Below are 19,910 nucleotides of genomic sequence, written 5' to 3'. Positions count from 1 at the left end.
ACATTTATGTAATATTTAAAGGTGTTAACTGTAATCTTACACTGCAAACTAATAACTTAAAAATGATTAAATTCATCACAATTATGTAAGTATCTGGAAATTTGCTGTGGGGCAAGGACCCTTATATATCATATAATATATATCATTATATACAATGTAATATATATTAGTTGGGCCCTACTAATATCATAACATTAAATATTACACAATAAACCAAAGTATATCAGTAGGAGTTTCCTTAAGTCTTTCTGATAGTTTTCTACAGGCTGGTTTATTACAATTACATTATGGTTTATACTGTAGTTTTGGTGTGCCACCCCAAGATTTTAACTGGCCCCATCTGGCCACCCCTACGAAAAATTTCTGGAGGCGCCACTGGGGAAGCGTGACTCGCAGGGAAGCCCAGTAATCTTCCGAAGAGGGAAATTCAAAAACACCCACGTAGAGCAAAACTGACAAGAAAACCTCCATTTCTGCAGCAGTGGTGTTGACGGATGTCCCGGTCCGTTGAACCGAGTACCGGTCGGTACGCTCAGTCATGTGCACAATCGTCCGGTCAGTAAAGAGCTTCTTAAAATACAGAAACGGCGTCTGGACCGACTCTGGAAGCTCGAAGACGGGCTCGGGCAGAGTGAAGGTCGGGATGTCCTTTTTGACCCATTTGGTCTTCCTGGACTTTGCAGGAGGGGAGGGAGTTTGATTGAGGTCTGAAGACACCTCAACAAGCCTGTTTCTATTCCTCGATTTCTTTGAAGGGGGCGGTAAATCTATACTGCGTGGAGGGACAAAATCTTCATTCTCTCCATCGTCCGGATCACTGAGGTCTTCCGCTTCCGAGTCACATGGATCAGCGGGTGCTAGAGGTAGATCTGGGGTGTCCATAAAATGTACTGATGGAACATAATAAACATTACTGTACAGTGTAGGGTCGCAAACTGTGTCTTCAGTGCATCGGGTACATCTATCCATAATAAATGCACAATGGTCAAATTGATAAACTGTTCACCCAACATACAGGCACATTATGATTTATTTTAATTTGTTGAGAAAAAATTAAATACGCTAAAAAATACTCTTTGTACTATGTATGACAAAGCAGGATAACACTCGACCATGAAATTAGATTAAGAGTCAGAAAATTAGACAAGAGACAGAAAATGTTCAAGTGTGACTGATAAGGTAAGTTTACTGTGCTAAATAAAGCCAAAAATGTTCAACCATCAATTCAGTCTCATTATCGTGTTATGTTTGTCAGATTGTTGAACAGAAAATGTAATGTTTATTCCCATCGAGACTATTCAATGCATAACGTAGTGTTAGTCAATAAGCCTCAGCTATGATGCAGAAATATTTGAGTAGGACTAATGGTTCATTTCGTAATATGTAAAGAGTAAACAGTATTACATTTAGAATCTGAAGGTAAACCACAGGCCGTATAAATAAGGGTAAAATAAATATAGTCTAGCAAAGAAATAGGCCGCATGATCCTGCAGGCTGTATTATTACTGCTGTGCTAAAATACACGGTCAAGCCAGCCGCTAAAAAAATAAGCGTGTGCGCCTATTACTATGAATACGGTAATTTCAGTCACAGCAGAGGAAGAACACGCTTCAGAGCGCTTGAGTTGCCCAGATCGATATATATATCTATCTATCTTTTCTTTCTTTCTTTCTTTCTTTCTTTCTTTCTTTCTTTCTTTCTTTCTTTCTTTCTTTCTTTCTTTCTTTCTTTCTTTCTTTCTTTCTTTCTATCTATCTATCTGTTTGTCTGTCTGTCTGTCTGTTACAAAAAAAATTGTAATAAGAAAAAAACTAATGGCCAATTCGTCCCATGCAATATCACCTCATATCAAACAATTTTATAGCATTTTGGACAAATGTCCCATTATTCAACTTCAGAGGGCCATAAATACCTTATTTCTAATAAGTAGAAAAAATTACCTGTCAGTTCTTGTAGGGGACATCCCATAGAGTACACACACCTCATATCAAACAATTTTACTGCAGCATTTTGGAGTAATGTTACATTATTTGACTTCAGAGGGCCATTATACCTCTTTTCTAATAAGTAGAAAAAAATGACGGTCAGTTCTTATATGGGACGTCCCATACAGTATACGCACCTCGTATCAAACCATTTTACTGTAGCATTTTTGAGAAATGTAGCATTATTCTACTTCGGAGGTCCATAAATATCTCATTTCTCATAAGTAGAAAAAAATAATGGCCAATTGTTATAGGGCACGTCCCATACAGTATACACACCTCACGTCAAACCATTTTACTGTAGCATTTTGGAGAAATTACACATTATTTGACTTCAGAGGGCCATAAATACCTCTTTTCTAATAAGTAGAAAAAAAACAATGTTCAGGTCATGTACGGGACGTCCCACACAGTACACGCAACTCATATAAAAACCATTTTACTGTAGCATTTTGGAGAAATGTCCCATTATTCGACTTCAGAGGGCCGTAAATACCTCATTTCTAATAAGTAGACAAAAATAATGGTCAGTTCTTATGCGGGACGTCCCATAGAGTACACGCACCTCACATCAAACCATTTTACTGTCGCATTTTGGAGAAATGTCCCGTTATTCGACTTCAGAGGCCCATATATACCTCATTTCTAATAAGTAGAAAAAACGAACGGTCAGTTCTTATACGGGACGTCCCACACAGTACACGCACCTCATATCAAGCAATTTTACTGTAGCATTTTTGAGAAATGTCCCTTTATTCGACTTCAGAGGGCCATAAATACCTCATTTCTAATAAGTAGAAAAAAATAACGGTCAGTTCTTATACGGGACGTCCCACACAGTACACGCACCTCACATCAAACCATTTGACTGCAGCATTTTGGAGAAATGTCCCATTATTCTACTTCAGAGGGCCATAAATACCTCATTTCTAATAAGTAGAAAAATTGAACGGTCAGTTCTTATACGGGACGTCCCACACAGTACACGCACCTCACATCAAACCATTTGACTGCAGCATTTTGGAGAAATGTCCCATTATTCGACTTCAGAGGGCCATAAATACCTCATTTCTAATAAGTAGAAAAAACGAACGGCCAATTCTTATACGGGACGTCCCACACAGTACACGCACCTCACATCAAACCATTTGACTGCAGCATTTTGGAGAAATGTCCCATTATTCGACTTCAGAGGGCCATAAATACCTCATTTCTAATAAGTAGAAAAAACGAACGGTCAGTTCTTATACGGGACGTCCCACACAGTACACGCACCTCATATCAAGCAATTTTACTGTAGCATTTTGGAGAAATGTCACATTATTCGACTTTATAGGCCCATAAATACCTCATTTCTAATAAGTAGTAAAAAATAACTGTCAGTTCCTGTAGGGGCCGTCCCATACAGTTTACACACCTCATATCAAACCATTTTACTGTCGCATTTTGGAGAAATGTCCCATTATTCGACTTCAGAGGCCCATAAATACCTCATTTCTAATAAGTAGAAAAAAAAATAACGGTCAGTTTATGAAGGTAGATTTGTGTCTTTATTATTCAATCAAAAAAAATGTTGCTTCAATCAAAAAAAATATTTTCAATTAAAAAAACCTTCACTTCAATGAAAAAAAAAACTTTTCAATCAAAGAAAAAAAGTATTTGAATCCAAAAATATATTTGAGACTCAAAAAAATACATTTGAACACTGCTTTTCTTTGATTGAAAATGTTTTCTTTGATAGAAGTCCGTTTTTTTTTGTTTAAAGCAACCTTTTTAATTAAAGTAACATTGTTTTTTGATTGGACCATATAATGGGTAGGACGTTTGTGTCTTTATCATTCAATCAAAAAAGAAGTTGCTTCAAACAAACAAACAACAGAATCAATACAAAAGTCACTTCAATGAAAAGATAAACATTTTCAAATATAGAAAATCATTTTTGAATGCAAATAAAATATTTGAGACTCCAAAAATTGCATTTGAACACCTTTTGTTTTAATTGAAAATGTTCTCTTTGATTGAAGTAATCTTTTTTGTGTTTGGGCCATACATGGGTAGGACATTTGTGTCTTAATCATTCAATTCCAAAAAAGTTGTTTCAATCAAAAAAAAAAATATTTTCAATCAAAGAAAAAACTTTTCAAAAGCAAAAAAAAAAATATTTACCTCGTGTATAAAAAAAGTATTGAAGAGAATGTGTGTTTTCGTTGTTTTTGTTTTTTATTTGAAGTGAAAAAAATTTAGAATTTCAAATTGTTTTGATTGAATCCTTTTTTTTTTTTTGAAGTGCAAAAAGTTTTGAAGTTCAAACTTTTTTTTGATTGAATCATTTTGAGACAAACGTTCCGCAGTGGGCGGGTGTTTCTCTGTTGCTCAGACATGTTTGATTGACAAGTGTCTACACCAACGACATCTTTCTGACAAAGAAGTCATGTTCGCCACTCGCCAGCAGCTTTTTTAGAGGGGATAAAATCTTTGCCTGGCAGGGGGATCTGCCACTCGACCGGCCACGGATATATGTGCCTTATATGCACTGCATTATATAGCGCCTGCCACTCGAACTTACACAATATTTACAGTAAATGCAGCGCATATTCCCCGACAGAACGGTACGCACAATAGGTCAATATTCACCATTAACCAAACGCTTTTCACCTGCCTAGCCACAAGATTTCTCACTGTTTACACCTATCAGACGCTCCTAATGGTAGGCCTACACGAGAGCACACATACAGTACAATACAGATATTATTTACACATTTATCATCTGATCATATATTTTATTCGTTCTTTTTGCCCGTATTGGAGCGCGTATAATAACGTGCAATCCATCTCTTATTTACCTTTTTGTCATCTTATATTATATTTTATTTGCTCTTTTTATGCGTATGGGAGTGCGCTCGCATGGCTCTATTAAGCGTCGCGCCGGCCACACCAGCCACACGATCTCTCTCTATTTACACCTAATGGTAGCTACACGAAAGCACACATAGTGCAATACAGATCTCATTTACCCATTTATCGTCTGATCTTATATTTTATTCGCTCTTTTTATGCGAACGGGTCGTGGCTCTAAGCATCGCCAGCCATACCAGCCACAAGATCTCTTATTACACCCATCAGACACTCCGATTGATGCACATGTGAAAACAGACAGTGCGATCCTGCAATCCCTTAAGTATCTTTTTTGTCATCTTATTTTATATTTTATTTGCTCTTTTTGTCCATAATGGAGCGTGCGCGTCACCTAGCGTCGCGCCTGCCACAAGATCTCTCACTGTTTACATGAGACACTCAGATGAGAGCAAATAAAGTCCAATCCATCTCTTATCTACCTTTTTGTAATTTTTTCTTATATTTTATTTGCTCTTTTTGCCCGTATTGGAGCCATCTTCGCAGTAGTGAACGCGCCGAGAGAAACGCTCATTTCATATGGATTAAATATAATCTGAGAGTAGAATAATCTATTTATTTTCGTTTTGAATTGTTTTGTTTAAAATTAGGCTAGACATTTCTACCTTTCTAGATGTAGCCTATTTATCATGTCTTTGAGAAACGTGCAAAGCAAAAAGTTCATGATTTTATTGCTATGCCTATGTTTGCTTTGCTTCTTATTTATTAAATCCTGGGAATTGGTTGATCAAACATTGATTAAAATCAAGATGCCATTTATTAAAAACGAAATTCACTTTAAAGAAAGGCTTTATTAAAAAAAACAAACTTAATGGAGTGGTCAAAATCATTCCCCATAGATATGTATGCATGTCCCCACCACTTTTTGCCAGGGTCGATTTTGTACCCACCACTTTTGAAACATCTCGCGGCGCCTACTCGAAAGAGAAAAAAAATAATGAATGCGTCATTGTACCCAGCACTTTTGAAAATGCTCTTCCGAATACGTCTCTCCGTCCCCCAGCACATTTCAAACCAAACCAAACTGACGCCCGTACACAAGAGCAGGATAACACTGTCTGTGTGCTCTCGTGTATTAATCGGAGTTTCTGATAGTAAACAGTGAGAGATCGTGTGGCTGGTGTGGCTGGCGCGATGCTTAGAGCCACAAGATCAAATGATAAATAGATAATATCCTGTAGGGGTAAAAACTTGCTGGCGAGTGGCGAACATGACTTCTTTGTCAGAAAGATGTCGTTGGTGTAGACACTTGTCAATCAAACATGTCTGACCAACAGAGAAGCACCCGCCCACTGCGGAACGTTTGTGTCAAAATGATTCAATCAAAAAAAAGTTTGAACTTCACAACTTTTTGCACTTCAAAAAATAAAAAAAAAGGATTCAATCAAAACAATTTGAAATTCTACATTTTTTTCACTTCAAATAAAAAACAAAAACAACGAAAACACGCATTCTCTTCAATACTTTTTTTATACACGAGGTAAATAATTTTTTTTTTTGCTTTTGAAAAGTTTTTTCTTTGATTGAAAATAGTTTTTTTTTTGATTGAAACAACTTTTTTGGAATTGAATGATTAAGACACAAATGTCCTACCCATGTATGGCCCAAACACAAAAAAGATTACTTCAATCAAAGAGAACATTTTCAATTAAAACAAAAGGTGTTCAAATGCAATTTTTGGAGTCTCAAATATTTTATTTGCATTCAAAAATGATTTTCTATATTTGAAAATGTTTATCTTTTCATTGAAGTGACTTTTGTATTGATTCTGTTGTTTGTTTGTTTGAAGCAACTTCTTTTTTGATTGAATGATAAAGACACAAACGTCCTACCCCTTATATGGTCCAATCAAAAAACAATGTTACTTTAATTAAAAAGGTTGCTTTAAACAAAAAAAACCGGACTTCTATCAAAGGAAACATTTTCAATCAAAGAAAAGCAGTGTTCAAATGTATTTTTTTGAGTCTCAAATATATTTTTGGATTCAAATACTTTTTTTCTTTGATTGAAAAGTTTTTTTTTCATTGAAGTGAAGGTTTTTTTAATTGAAAATATTTTTTTTGATTGAAGCAACATTTTTTTTGATTGAATAATAAAGACACAAATCTACCTTCATATCAGTTCTTATACGGGACGTCCCACACAGTACACGCACCTCATATCAAACCATTTTACTGTAGCATTTTCGAGAAATGTCCCATTATTCGACTTCAAAGGGCCATAAATACCTCATTTCTAATAAGTAGAAAAAACGAACGGCCAATTCTTATACGGGACGTCCCACACAGTATACTCATCTCATATCAAATAATTTTACTGTAGCATTTTGGAGAAATGTCACATTATTCGACTTTAGAGGCCCATAAATACCTCATTTCTAATAAGTAGTAAAAAAATAACTGTCAGTTCCTGTAGGGGCCGTCCCATACAGTTTACACACCTCATATCAAACCATTTTACTGTAGCATTTTGGAGAAATGTCCCATTATTCTACTTCAGAGGTCCATAAATATCTCATTTCTCATAAGTAGAAAAAAATAATGGCCAATTATCATAGGGCACGTCCCACAGAGTACACACACCTCACATCAAACCATTTTACTGTCGCATTTTGGAGAAATGTCCCATTATTCGACTTCAGAGGCCCATAAATACCTCCTTTCTAATAAGCAGAAAAAAATAACGGTCAGTTCTTATACGGGACGTCCCACACAGTACACGCACCTCGTATCAAACCATTTTACTGTAGCATTTTCGAGAAATGTCCCATTATTCGACTTCAAAGGGCCATAAATACCTCATTTCTAATAAGTAGAAAAAACTAACGGCCAATTCTTATACGGGACTTCCCACACAGTACACGCACCTCATATCAAACCATTTCACTGTAGCATTTTGGAGAAATGTCCCATTATTTAACTTCAGAGGCCCATAAATACCTCTTTTTCAATAAGTAGAAAAAAATAACGGTCAGTTCTTATACGGGACGTCCCACACAGTATACGCACCTCATATCAAACCATTTGACTGCAGCATTTTGGAGAAATGTCACATTATTCGACTTCAGAGGGCCATAAATACCTCATTTCTAATAAGTAGAAAAAAATAATGGTCAGTTCTTACACCGGACATCCCACACAGTACACGCACCTCACATCAAACCATTTTACTGTCGCATTTTGGAGAAATGTCCCATTATTCGACTTCAGAGGCCCATAAATACCTCCTTTCTAATAAGCAGAAAAAAATAACGGTCAGTTCTTATACGGGACGTCCCACACAGTACACGCACCTCGTATCAAACCATTTTACTGTAGCATTTTCGAGAAATGTCCCATTATTCGACTTCAAAGGGCCATAAATACCTCATTTCTAATAAGTAGAAAAAACTAACGGCCAATTCTTATACGGGACTTCCCACACAGTACACGCACCTCATATCAAACCATTTCACTGTAGCATTTTGGAGAAATGTCCCATTATTTAACTTCAGAGGCCCATAAATACCTCTTTTTCAATAAGTAGAAAAAAATAACGGTCAGTTCTTATACGGGACGTCCCACACAGTATACGCACCTCATATCAAACCATTTGACTGCAGCATTTTGGAGAAATGTCACATTATTCGACTTCAGAGGGCCATAAATACCTCATTTCTAATAAGTAGAAAAAAATAATGGTCAGTTCTTACACCGGACATCCCACACAGTACACGCACCTCACATCAAACCATTTTACTGTCGCATTTTGGAGAAATGTCCCATTATTCGACTTCAGAGGCCCATAAATACCTCATTTCTAATAAGTAGAAAAAACGAACGGCCAGTTCTTATACGGGACGTCCCACACAGTACACGCACCTCATATCAAGCAATTTTACTGTAGCATTTTTGAGAAATGTCCCTTTATTCGACTTCAGAGGGCCATAAATACCTCATTTCTAATAAGTAGAAAAAAAATAATGGCCAATTCTTATACGGGACTTCCCACACAGTACACGCACCTCACATCAAACCATTTGACTGCAGCATTTTGGAGAAATGTCCCATTATTCGACTTCAGAGGGCCATAAACACCTCATTTCTAATAAGTAGAAAAAACTAATGGCCAATTCTTATACGGGACGTCCCACACAGTACACGCACCTCACATCAAACCATTTTACTGTAGCCTTTTGGAGAAATGTCCCATTATTCTACTTCAGAGGTCCATAAATATCTCATTTCTCATAAGTAGAAAAAAATAATGGCCAATTATTATAGGGCACGTCCCATAGAGTACACGCACCTCACATCAAACCATTTTACTGTCGCATTTTGGAGAAATGTCCCATTATTCGACTTCAGAGGCCCATAAATACCTCATTTTCAATAAGTAGAAAAAAAATAATGGTCAGTTCTTATACGGGACGTCCCATACAGTATACGCACCTCGTATCAAACCATTTTACTGTAGCATTTTGGAGTGATGTTACATTATTTGACTTCAGAGGCTGATAAATTCCTCATTTCTAATAAGTAGAAAAAACGAACGGTCAGTTCTTGTAGGGGACGTCCCATACAGTTTACACACCTCATAACAAACCCTTTTACTGTAACATTTTTTGATAAATGTCCCATTATTCGACTTCGGAGGCCCATGAATACCTCATTTCTAATAAGTAGAAAACAATAACCGTCAGTTCTTGTAGGGGACGTCCCATACAGTACACGCACCTCATATCAAACTATTTTACTGCAGCCTTTTGGAGAAATGTCGCATTATTTGACTTCAGAGGCCCATGAATATACTTCATTTCTAGTAAGTAGAAAAAACGAATGGCCAATTCTCATACGGGACATCCCAGTTAGTACACGCACCTCATATGAAACCATTTTACTGTAGCATTTTGGAGAAATGCCCCATTATAAGACTTCAGAGGCCCATAAATACCTCATTTCTAATAATAGAAAAAAACGAATGGCCAATTCTTATAGGGAACGTCCCATTCAGTATACGCACCTCATTTCAAACCGTTTTACTGCAGCATTTTTGAGATATGTCATATTAATTGACTTAAGGTTGTGTATAAAGACCTCATTTCATATGAGTAGGAATTCAGTGGGTGCTGGGGTCTTGTGGATTACCACTTACCGTCCTAACTGTGGACAACAACGCCAGTCCCACTCACAACCCAGTTCCCAGCCAAGATCACCCAGACTCTGAGGATCAACAGCATGAGCCCACCACAAGCAGCAAGGGGGAATCTGCTGGTCCCGCCCAACCTCCCACCCCATCCCCAAAATACTTGTAATAAACTTGTATATGTCCTATTATCTGTCTGTCTCTGCAGTCCCAAGACACTCCTGCCACCCAGTCATCTCTTCCTCCCATCAGTCCCGCAGTGCGACTCAGTCTCCTCTCTGTGGCCCTGCTACATCTTTTGCCTGCTGTAAGCCATCTCCTCTTGGGGGTGTGAAGACTGTGGCTCCGTCTCCAGCATCTGAGTGCTCCGCCTCCGCTCCACCTTTACCCGCCGCCCTTGCTCCTGTGCTCACTTACCACCCTTGACTCCAGCGTGGACAATCGGCCATTCAGCGGGCTCCCTCTGTTGGACATTACACCTTCTTAGCCATGGACTTGCGGCCCATTCGCTGCCCTACGGCTCTCCACCTCTTTCGCCTTTGACTAGCTCCGCCCGCCCTCCCTCAGCTTCCACCTCTACCTATGGTTGTTGCAGCTCAGCCTCTAACCTCAGGATCGCAGCTTCCACTTCAGGGGGTCGGCGCTGTGGCCTAGTCGTGGTCGCCTAGGTCTGTGCCTCATCGCATCTCTGGCTACGTGGTGTGCTCTGGATCACCTCTGGTAATCCCCTTGGTAGTGTTGGGACTCTTCACTCCATGGCTACTCCCTTCTGCGACGCCTCCGTGGGATGCAGTCTTGACTGTGGGCTGGGTCTCCGTCTGCTCTTCTCTGCTCAAGGCCATCGCCCTGGCTGTCACCATCATCTTCACCAACCTTTTGCATGGTTCTCTCCGGCTTTTTATTGTCCTCCAGCTAAGCCGCATTCTATACATCTGCCGGCACAAGATGGCACCTTTGGCTTTATCATTGTGTTCATCTGCGTTCTACAACGCAATCTATAACATGCATATAGTATGGGGCTTTGAAGTAGTAAAATATAACATATCTTTAAAACGCTGCAGTAAAATGTTTACTCTATGGGACGTCTCCTAAAAAAAACTGACCGTTTGTTTTTTCTACTTATTAGAAATGAGGTATTTATAGGTCTCTGAAGTCGAACAATGTAACATTTCTCCAAAACGCTACAGTAAAATTGTTTGATATGAGGTGCGTACACTGTATGGGACGTACCGTATAAGAACTGACCGTTCGTTTTTTCTACTCATTAGAAATGAGGAATTTATCAGCCTCTGAAGTCAAATAATGTAACATTACTCCAAAATGCTACAGTAAAATGGTTTGATAAGAGGTGCGTATACTTTATGGGACGTCCCGTATAAGAACTGACTGTTCGTTTTTTCTACTTATTAGAAATGAGGAATTTATAGGCCTCTGAAGTAGAATAATGTGACATTTCTCCAAAATGCTGCAGTAAAATGGTTTGATATGAGGTTTGATATGATTTTTTTTCTACTTATTAGAAATTAGGTATTTATGGGCCTCTGAAGTCGAATAATGGGACATTTCTCCAAAATGCGACAGTAAAATGGTTTGATGTGAGGTGTGTGTACTTTATGGGACGTCCCGTATTAGAACAGACCATTAATTTTTTCTACTTATTAGAAATGAGGTATTTATAGGCCTCTGAAGGCAAATAATGTGACATTTCTCCAAAATGCAACAGTAAAATGGTTTGATGTGAGGTGTGTATACTTTATGGGACGTCCCGTATAAGAACTGACCGTTAGTTTTTCCTCCTTATTAGAAATAAGGTATTTATGGGCCTCTGAAGTCGAATAATGGGACATTTCTCCAAAATGCGACAGTGAAATGGTTTGATGTGAGGTGTGTGTGTACTTTATGGGATGTCCCGTATAAGAACAGACCGTTAATTTTTTCTACTTATTACAAATGAGGTATTTATAGGCCTCTGAAGGCAAATAATGTGACATTTCTCCAAAATGCTACAGTAAAATGGTTTGACTTTAGGCGTGTATACTTTAGGGGATGTCCCGTATAAGAACTGACCGTTCGTTTTTTTCTACTTATTAGAAATGAGGTATTTATAGGCCTCTGAAGGCAAATAATGTGACATTTCTACAAAATGCTACAGTAAAATGGTTTGACATGAGGTGCGTGTACTGTGTGGGACGTCCCGTATAAGAACTGACCATTATTATTTTCTACTTATTGGAAATGAGGTATTTACGGCCCTCTGAAGTCGAATAATGGGACATTTCTCCAAAATGCTGCAGTCAAATGGTTTGATATGAGGTGCGTGTACTGTGTGGGACGTCCCGTATAAGAACTGACCGTTATTTTTTTTCTACTTGTTAGAAATGAGGTATTTATGGCCCTCTGAAGTCGAATAATGGGACATTTCTCCAAAATGCTGCAGTCAAACGGTTTGATATGAGGTGCGTATACTGTGTGGGACGTCCCGTATAAGAACTGACCGTTATTATTTTTTTCTACTTATTGAAAAAGAGGTATTTATGGGGCTCTGAAGTTGAATAATGGGACATTTCTCCAACATGCTACAGTAAAATAGTTTGATATGAGGTGTGTGTACTGTATGGGACGTCCCATATAAGAACTGACAGTTATTTTTTTGTACTTATTAGAAATGAGGTATTTATGGCCCTCTGAAGTCGAATAATGGAACATTTCTCCAAAATGCCACAGTAAAATTGTTTGATATGAGGTGTGTGTACTGTATGGGACGTTGCCTACAAGAAGTGATCGTTGTTTTTTTCTACTAATTAGAAATGAGGAATATATCAGCCTCTGAAGTCAAATAATGTAACATTACTCCAAAATGCTACAGTAAAATGGTTTGATACGAGGTGCGTATACTGTATGGGATGTCCCGTATAAGAACTGACCATTATTTTTTTCTACTTATTGAAAATGAGGTATTTATGGGCCTCTGAAGTTGAATAATGGGACATTTCTCCAAAATGCTACAGTAAAATGGTTTGATATGAGGTGTGTGTACTGTGTGGGACGTCCCGTACAAGAAGTGGCCATTAGTTTTTTCTACTTATTCGAAATGAGGTATATATGGGCCTCTGAAGTCGAATAATGGGACATTTCTCCAAAATGCGACAGTAAAATGGTTTGATGTGAGGTGCGTGTACTCTATGGGACGTCCCGTATAAGAACTGACCATTATTTTTTTCTACTTATTAGAAATGATGTATTTACGGCCCTCTGAAGTCGAATAATGGGACATTTCTCCAAAATGCTACAGTAAAATGGTTTTTATATGAGTTGCGTATACTGTGTGGGACGTCCCGTACATGACCTGAACATTGTTTTTTTCTACTTATTACAAAAGAGGTATTTATGGCCCTCTGAAGTCAAATAATGTGTAATTTCTCCAAAATGCTACAGTAAAATGGTTTGACATGAGGTGTGTATACTGTATGGGACGTGCCCTATAATAATTGGCCATTATTTTTTTCTACTTATGAGAAATGAGATATTTATGGACCTCTGAAGTAGAATAATGCTACATTTCTCAAAAATGCTACAGTAAAATGGTTTGATACGAGGTGCGTATACTGTATGGGACGTCCCATATAAGAACTGACCGTCATTTTTTTTTCTACTTATTAGAAAAGAGGTATAATGGCCCTCTGAAGTCAAATAACGTAACATTACTCCAAAATGCTGCAGTAAAATTGTTTGATATGAGGTGTGTGTACTCTATGGGATGTCCCCTACAAGAACTGACAGTTAATTTTTTCTACTTATTAGAAATAAGGTATTTATGGCCCTCTGAAGTTGAATAATGGGACATTTATCCAAAATGCTATAAAATTGTTTGATATGAGGTGATACTGCATGGAAAGAAGAAAGAAAGAAAGAAAGAAAGAAAGAAAGAAAGACAGAAAGAAAGAAAGAAAGAAAGGTTATGAATATATAGATAGAAATAAAGAAAAAGATAGATAGATAGATAGATAGATAGATAGATAGATAGATAGATAGATAGATAGAGAGAAAGATAAAGAAAGAGAAAAAAAAGATAAAGAAAGAAAGAAAGAAAGAAAGAAAGAAAGAAAGAAAGAAAGAAAGAAAGAAAGAAAGAAAGAAAGAAAGAAAAGAAAAGATAGATATATCGATCTGGGCAACTCAAGCGCTCTGAAGCGCGTTCTTCCTCTGCTTTTACTGAAATTACCGTATTCATAGTAATAGGCGCACACGCTTATTTTTTTAGCGGCTGGCTTGACCGTGTATTTTCAAACTGCGGCTGGCTTGACCGCAGTGTCCAGTTCAGTGTTTACCCTAACTGGGCAACTCAACCGAGCGGAACTTTTCTGAGGCAACAGAGAGATACATTTTATTATCACGTTTCTTCCATTCAACAAAAAGATAATCATTAGGAAGTCTAGAACATGAAATCCAACCAAAAAATGTCTTACCTTAAATTTTCGCGTCACTGGCAGCCATTGTTTGAAGAGAGATCACGACAATAATCTTCCGGTTCAGATTCAGCTCGTCTCAGCAACACATATTTTAGTACAACATTGCCACCCAGTGGATATAATTGTCATTACACATTCTATTCAGTGAAAGGAATAAGAACAAACAGCTAAAAATGGAGTTTGGCGAGTATTATTAACAGGAATTTGACCGCGGAAAAAAGTCAACCGCACGGTTACAATGCACGTTAAAGGGTTAAGGACTGTATATTACTGGAGTAGGTGGATTTGTATCCACCTTGTGGATCGATGAGCATTACCACTGTTCCGATAGAAATGTCACCGGCATCTGTGTGCCACTTGTTGCGGGTCTGTAGCGTGGGCAGGTAATGCTGGGTGAAACTTGACCAGAACTGATCGGACAGAACTTGACTCCGTTTCCACCTTCTTCGACCCATGAGCTCTGTAGCAGGATAGACTACGAGTGGCAGTGAGCTATCTGGCCGCCCCATCGGCAGCTACATTGCTGGAAGTGTAACCCAAGGGCTTGCTATTAAGCATTCCCTCCACCTCAATGAGGACTGTTTGGAGAACTTCCTCAGTTACGACTTGGGAGCTGACTGTGATGCGAAGAGCAGTCTTGACTGACCTCATTTCTCTTTCCCACACACCACCAAAGTGTGGGGCTCCAGGTGGGTTAAAGTGGAAAGAAATCTTTTGTTTAGCTAAATGCAGCTGGATCTGTGATGGCGCGAGCGACGCAAAGGCTTCCCGCAACTCTTTCCGTCCTCCGTGAAAGTCAGTGCCGTTGTCTGAATATAACTCGCGAGGTGTTCCACGGCGAGCTATGAACCTCCTCAAAGCCATCAGAAAGGAATCAGCATCAATAGCTGTGAGAAGGTCTCGAAGAACACTTCGCGTCGCGAGGCACTTAAAGATAATTCCCCACCTTTTCTCACATCGTCTGCCAATCTTAATTTGGAACGGCCCGAAACAGTCCATGCCCGTACTGTAGAATGGGGGTTTGAGCAGTCTGAGTCGAGCTGGAGGTAGATCTGCCATTCGGGGAATAACTGGTTTGTTCTTCCGTGTTTGGCAGTCTTTGCACAAACGTTGTTGTTGTTTTCGTACAGCTTCTCGTCCTCTCGGTATCCAAAAGCTTCTCCTTAACCAGCTCTTAGGAGTTTGTATTCATCTGGAAAACTATCCATTTGACATTTCTGCAGGATGTGCCATTCTGCAGCTGGGTAGTCCACTGCTGAAGGTGGTCTTGTATCAATTAGACCTTGAACTGTGGCCTCCACTAACTCGCTCCAGGTGTTGTGTGTGACGGGATCGGGAATGTCAGGAACATCTACTTCCGTCATGAGTCCACAGAAGATTCCTTTGCGCTGCTCTGTTTTGATTTCTGGTGGTTGAATAGAAGGACAGACAGGCCATACTGACTCAGACTCAAGCAGGAATGATGGTCCTTGGCTCCATCTGTCGGGCACTGACAGCTGAAGAAGAGTTTTACCTCGGGTCAGGTCATCAGCTGGATTACTGCCGGAATCCACATATCGCCAGGAACATTCAGTTGTCAGCTCTCGAATTTCGGCTATCCCGGTTCCAACAAACACCTTGAATCGGTACGCTTCAGATTTGAGCCGGGCTAGAACGGCGGTGGAATCGGTCCATGGCGTCACTGTATTCATCTCGACGGTGAGCTCGGTTTTTTTCAACAGTTTGGCTAATTGGGCACCATTCAGGGCAGCACGAAGCTCTAGTCGAGGAATCGTCAGACGTCGTTTTGGGGCGACCTTGGACCTCGCTAGTACAAAGGCTAATTGAATACGACCACTGTCATCATTAGTACGTAGGCAGGCGACAGATCCGTAAGCTTGCTCGGAAGCGTCGCAAAAGATGCGAATCTGTCTGGTGTCGTGGGAATCATTAATGTCTGAAGATGTGACACAGCGTGGGTAGTGAAATACTTGCTACCATAGGAAGTTCCGCCTCCCATTCTCTCCGGGATCTCAAAAGGTCGTCAGGTAGGTTTGGGTCGTCCCAGTCTCGTTGCGCGTCCCATAATCTCTGAACTAAAATCTTGGCTCGGGTGGTGAAGGGGAGTGTGAAGCCTAAGGGGTCGTACTGGGTTGCAAGTACCTCGTAAACATGTCCAAGAGCACACGGTCCGGGCTCAACGGGACGGCTTTTATACCCAAGAAGGTCTGATTTGCAGTGCCACCTCAAACCCAGTGCGGATTCTCGAGCATCGGAACGATCTTGAGATTCAGCCACAATTCAGTACTACTGGATCTCGCGTCTGCTGGAAGGTGGTCCACCACACTGGGATCATTACTTGCCCACTGGCGAAGTTCGAACTCACCACTGGCAAAGAGGGCGCAGAGTCTGCCCACAAGCGGCCTTGCCTCTTGAGCTGACGGTAGGCTCTTCGAGCAACTGTCCACGTAAAAATTCCTTTTCTACCGTAGTTCTGATATCGTCATCAGGAGTGCAATGATCTGCAACATGTCGCTGGACGGCATAAATGGCACAACGCGGACTCCGAGTAGTGCCAAAAGCTAGCACTTGCCGTTCGTAAATGTCTGGTGGTTTAGATCTGTCCATGTCTCGCCGTGAGAAACAGGGGAGACGCCCATCTTCAGGGAGGAGACGAACTTGGTGGAACATCCCTTTTATATCCCCGCTTATTGCCACTGGACGCTCACGAAAGCGCAGGAATACACCAAGCAATGACGGACCCAAGGCAGGTCCTGGCAGCGGATGGTTATTCAGGTTGTTTGGCCTTCAAAGTCAAATGAACAGCTAAAAACCACACGGTTCTTACCGTTGTGCTGCACGGGGTGGTGAGGGATGAACCATGACTCACTTTGTGAATTAACTGCTTCAGGTGGGAGTTTGACAACATAGCCCGAGGTCTCTAATTTTTGTATCTCTTGTTGGTAGAAGGCTGCTTTACTGGGGTCTTTCTCCAGACGTTTCTCTATGTTCCTAAGGTTCGGAAGAACTGCCTCCGTAGGAGCACGAAGTATGGGCGTATCCTTCTTACGCAGGAGAGGAGCGGCGTAGCGACTTACGCCATCGATCATTACTCTGACACAGTCTGTGACTGAAGCAAGTCGAGGGCTGCTTGGTCCTGCTTAGACCGAGTGACAGATTTCTCGTTTTCTGCTTGCCGGAGTCTCTCGACATTCCGGAACGACTCTGTCACTGAGGGATTAGTGGCAATGTGCAGACCCTGCTGGGATTCAACATTATCTCCAAATACTCTTGCTGGGCCTTGTAAAGACCAACCCAGTCTTGTCCCGACAGCTGCCGGACCTCCGGGCGGACCGAGACGGACTGGTTCGATCGGAGTGATGAGGTGAGGATGATCTGCTCCAATCAGTAACAGGGGACAGGCTTTGTGAATAGGCTGTAATGGTAAGCCTTCCAAATGCCGGTATCTTCTGCAACGGGGGAGGAATGTTCAGCTAAGCTAAGTGGTTCTGCTGTGAAGGCTCCCGTTATTTTATGACTCCTGCCAGGTTGGGATGGAGTTGAAATTTGAAAGGACACTGAAGTACCGCAAAGCTTAGTAATGTCTTGCCTTACAGTTCTCAAGGCCGAGTCCTCCGCCTGGCCAGTAAGTCCCAGTCTCCGGGCTGCTGCTGGTAACAGCGTAGTCCGTTCAGAACCATCATCAAGCACAGCGCAAGTATCTAGGCTTTGTCCCTTATGCTTCAGAAGGACACTGCCGAGTCCTTGAGGGCGCTCAAGGCACAGCGTTTTGCCAGTCGAGCCGACTAAACGTGTCCCTTCTTTCGTTGGCTTAAAGTTGACCCCGTGAACGATCTGGAGGTGCTTTCCCTTGCGCAGACGGCAGAGTTTCTTTAGAGTACACTGTGCAGCTCTACGGTCGCGTCCACACTTCCAGCATCCGTTATTAGTCTTAATCCGGTCGATCACTTGGTCTTTGGTTAAGGACTGGAATGCGGCACATTGACTAAGGTAATGTTCTTTACGGTCACAGTGTGGACAGAAGGCAAAGGTTTTATCTTGACTCTCGGTTGACGCTGGTGCTACCGAGGAAGATAATTCACGTGAGCCACGAAGGACGGTAGTCTGTCTGACCCTGGCTTTAGTTTCCTTCCGTTGATCCGCTCGGGAACGGGCTCTATCTTTCCGAGGCTTGCATCCGCCAAAGCTCTCTGGATCCTGGCACCAGGATTCCAAATTAAGCCACTTGGCTAGATCAAGAAGCGTGTACACTGAGCCAGGTTCATAACTCGCGTGCCGGCGGAAAGACGCTCTCTGTTCTGGAGGGAGCTCGGACAAAAGTCGAGCCGCGCGGGATCCACGATGCGATTCGACGTCTCCTTCTGTTCCTAATGTCTTAAGGAATCCTACCAAGGCTTGTATCTGAAAGCCTACAGTGTCGCCGGACTGAATATCTGACGCATCCATAATGGCAGCAATTTGGCTCAGGGCGGCAAGCTGACGAGGTCGACCGAACCGTTCAGTGAGGGCTGCCGTGGTATCGGAGTAGGGAGTGGATGAATTTAAAAAAAAAAGGAATCGGCGATGAGGCGAGCATCTGTTCACTTTAGGTGATCTACCAGAATTTGGTACTTGAATAGCTCCGTAGCTTCATCAGGTAGTAGGTTATTCAAGGCAAGTTTGAGACGGGCCAATTCACCAGGATCTCGACGGGTCAAATCTGGAATGGTTGGCTGCGGACCTCTATAAACTATCTCCCGTCTTGCGGCATTAGTCTGGATCGGCGGAAAGTTAGCTGGTGCTACGAGCGGCTGACTGGAGTGAGCTGAAGGAGGTGTGTGGTTAAAATAGAAGTTCTTCTTACTGTTGTTGGCTGCCTTGTGCTCCACACATCTCTTGTGATCGTCAACCGTGCCCGAGGAAATCCGAGCTCCCGCGTTATCCGGAACAATGGCATTTGTGTAAGGCTGCATTGGAGGAGCATTCTGCGCATGGCTAACTGCATCTGCATGAGGGATCTGTATTCTTAGATGTAGAAAGGTGGCGTGGTGCTGGGACTGGAAAGGCTCCAGGAGCTGGTGAAGCGAGTCGTTCACCAACCAAGAAATGTGCTGGCGTTAGCGGCTGCGGCTCATCGAGCTCATTGTGAACAAAAGTGAGAGGTCTGGAATTCAGTACGGCTTCTACTTCTGCAAGAAGCGTAGACGTTTCTTCAAATGTGAGCGATGCCTTTCCTAGCACCTTCCTCGTGCTCATTTTCACAGACCTTACAAGTCTTTCCCCAAAATCCACCCCGCCAGGCAGCTCGTTCTACAATGAAACGCCAAGTTGTTCCTTTTCCTGAGAAGTATTCCAGGATTTGTGGATCTTTGATGGCTTTCCACAGCTCGCTAAGGTCTTGGTTCGCTCTTTTAAGGGTTTCGGCGTCGTCCGAATAGAT

At 41.1% G+C, this 19,910-nt stretch overlaps 1 protein-coding gene across 1 annotated transcript; it reads right to left on the bottom strand.

Annotated features, from left to right (window-relative positions):
* Window positions 1–384: 384 nt before the first annotated feature.
* LOC148995859 (uncharacterized) lies at window positions 385–19,799 on the bottom strand. Its single transcript, XM_089117987.1, has 2 exons — window positions 14,489–19,799; window positions 385–890 (listed from the first exon to the last, which is right to left on the bottom strand). The coding sequence occupies exon 1, from the start codon at window positions 18,935–18,937 to the stop codon at window positions 17,876–17,878; it is 1,062 nt and encodes a 353-aa protein (XP_088974113.1). The 5' UTR covers window positions 18,938–19,799; the 3' UTR covers window positions 385–890; window positions 14,489–17,875.
* Between the last annotated feature and the right edge of the window lie 111 nt (window positions 19,800–19,910).

Source organism: Pimephales promelas, chromosome 2, assembly GCF_988280905.1.
Source record: "Pimephales promelas chromosome 2, fPimPro1.hap1.1, whole genome shotgun sequence".
Classification (NCBI taxonomy): Eukaryota; Metazoa; Chordata; class Actinopteri; order Cypriniformes; family Leuciscidae; genus Pimephales; species Pimephales promelas.
The sequence above is the reverse complement of the archived record's forward strand: the minus strand, read 5'-3'. Positions and strand labels throughout refer to the sequence as shown.

Excerpts from the sequence above, each read along its gene's own strand:
- LOC148995859 (XM_089117987.1), bottom strand. The coding sequence starts at position 18,937 with ATGGATGCGTCAGATATTCAGTCCGGCGACACTGTAGGCTTTCAGATA.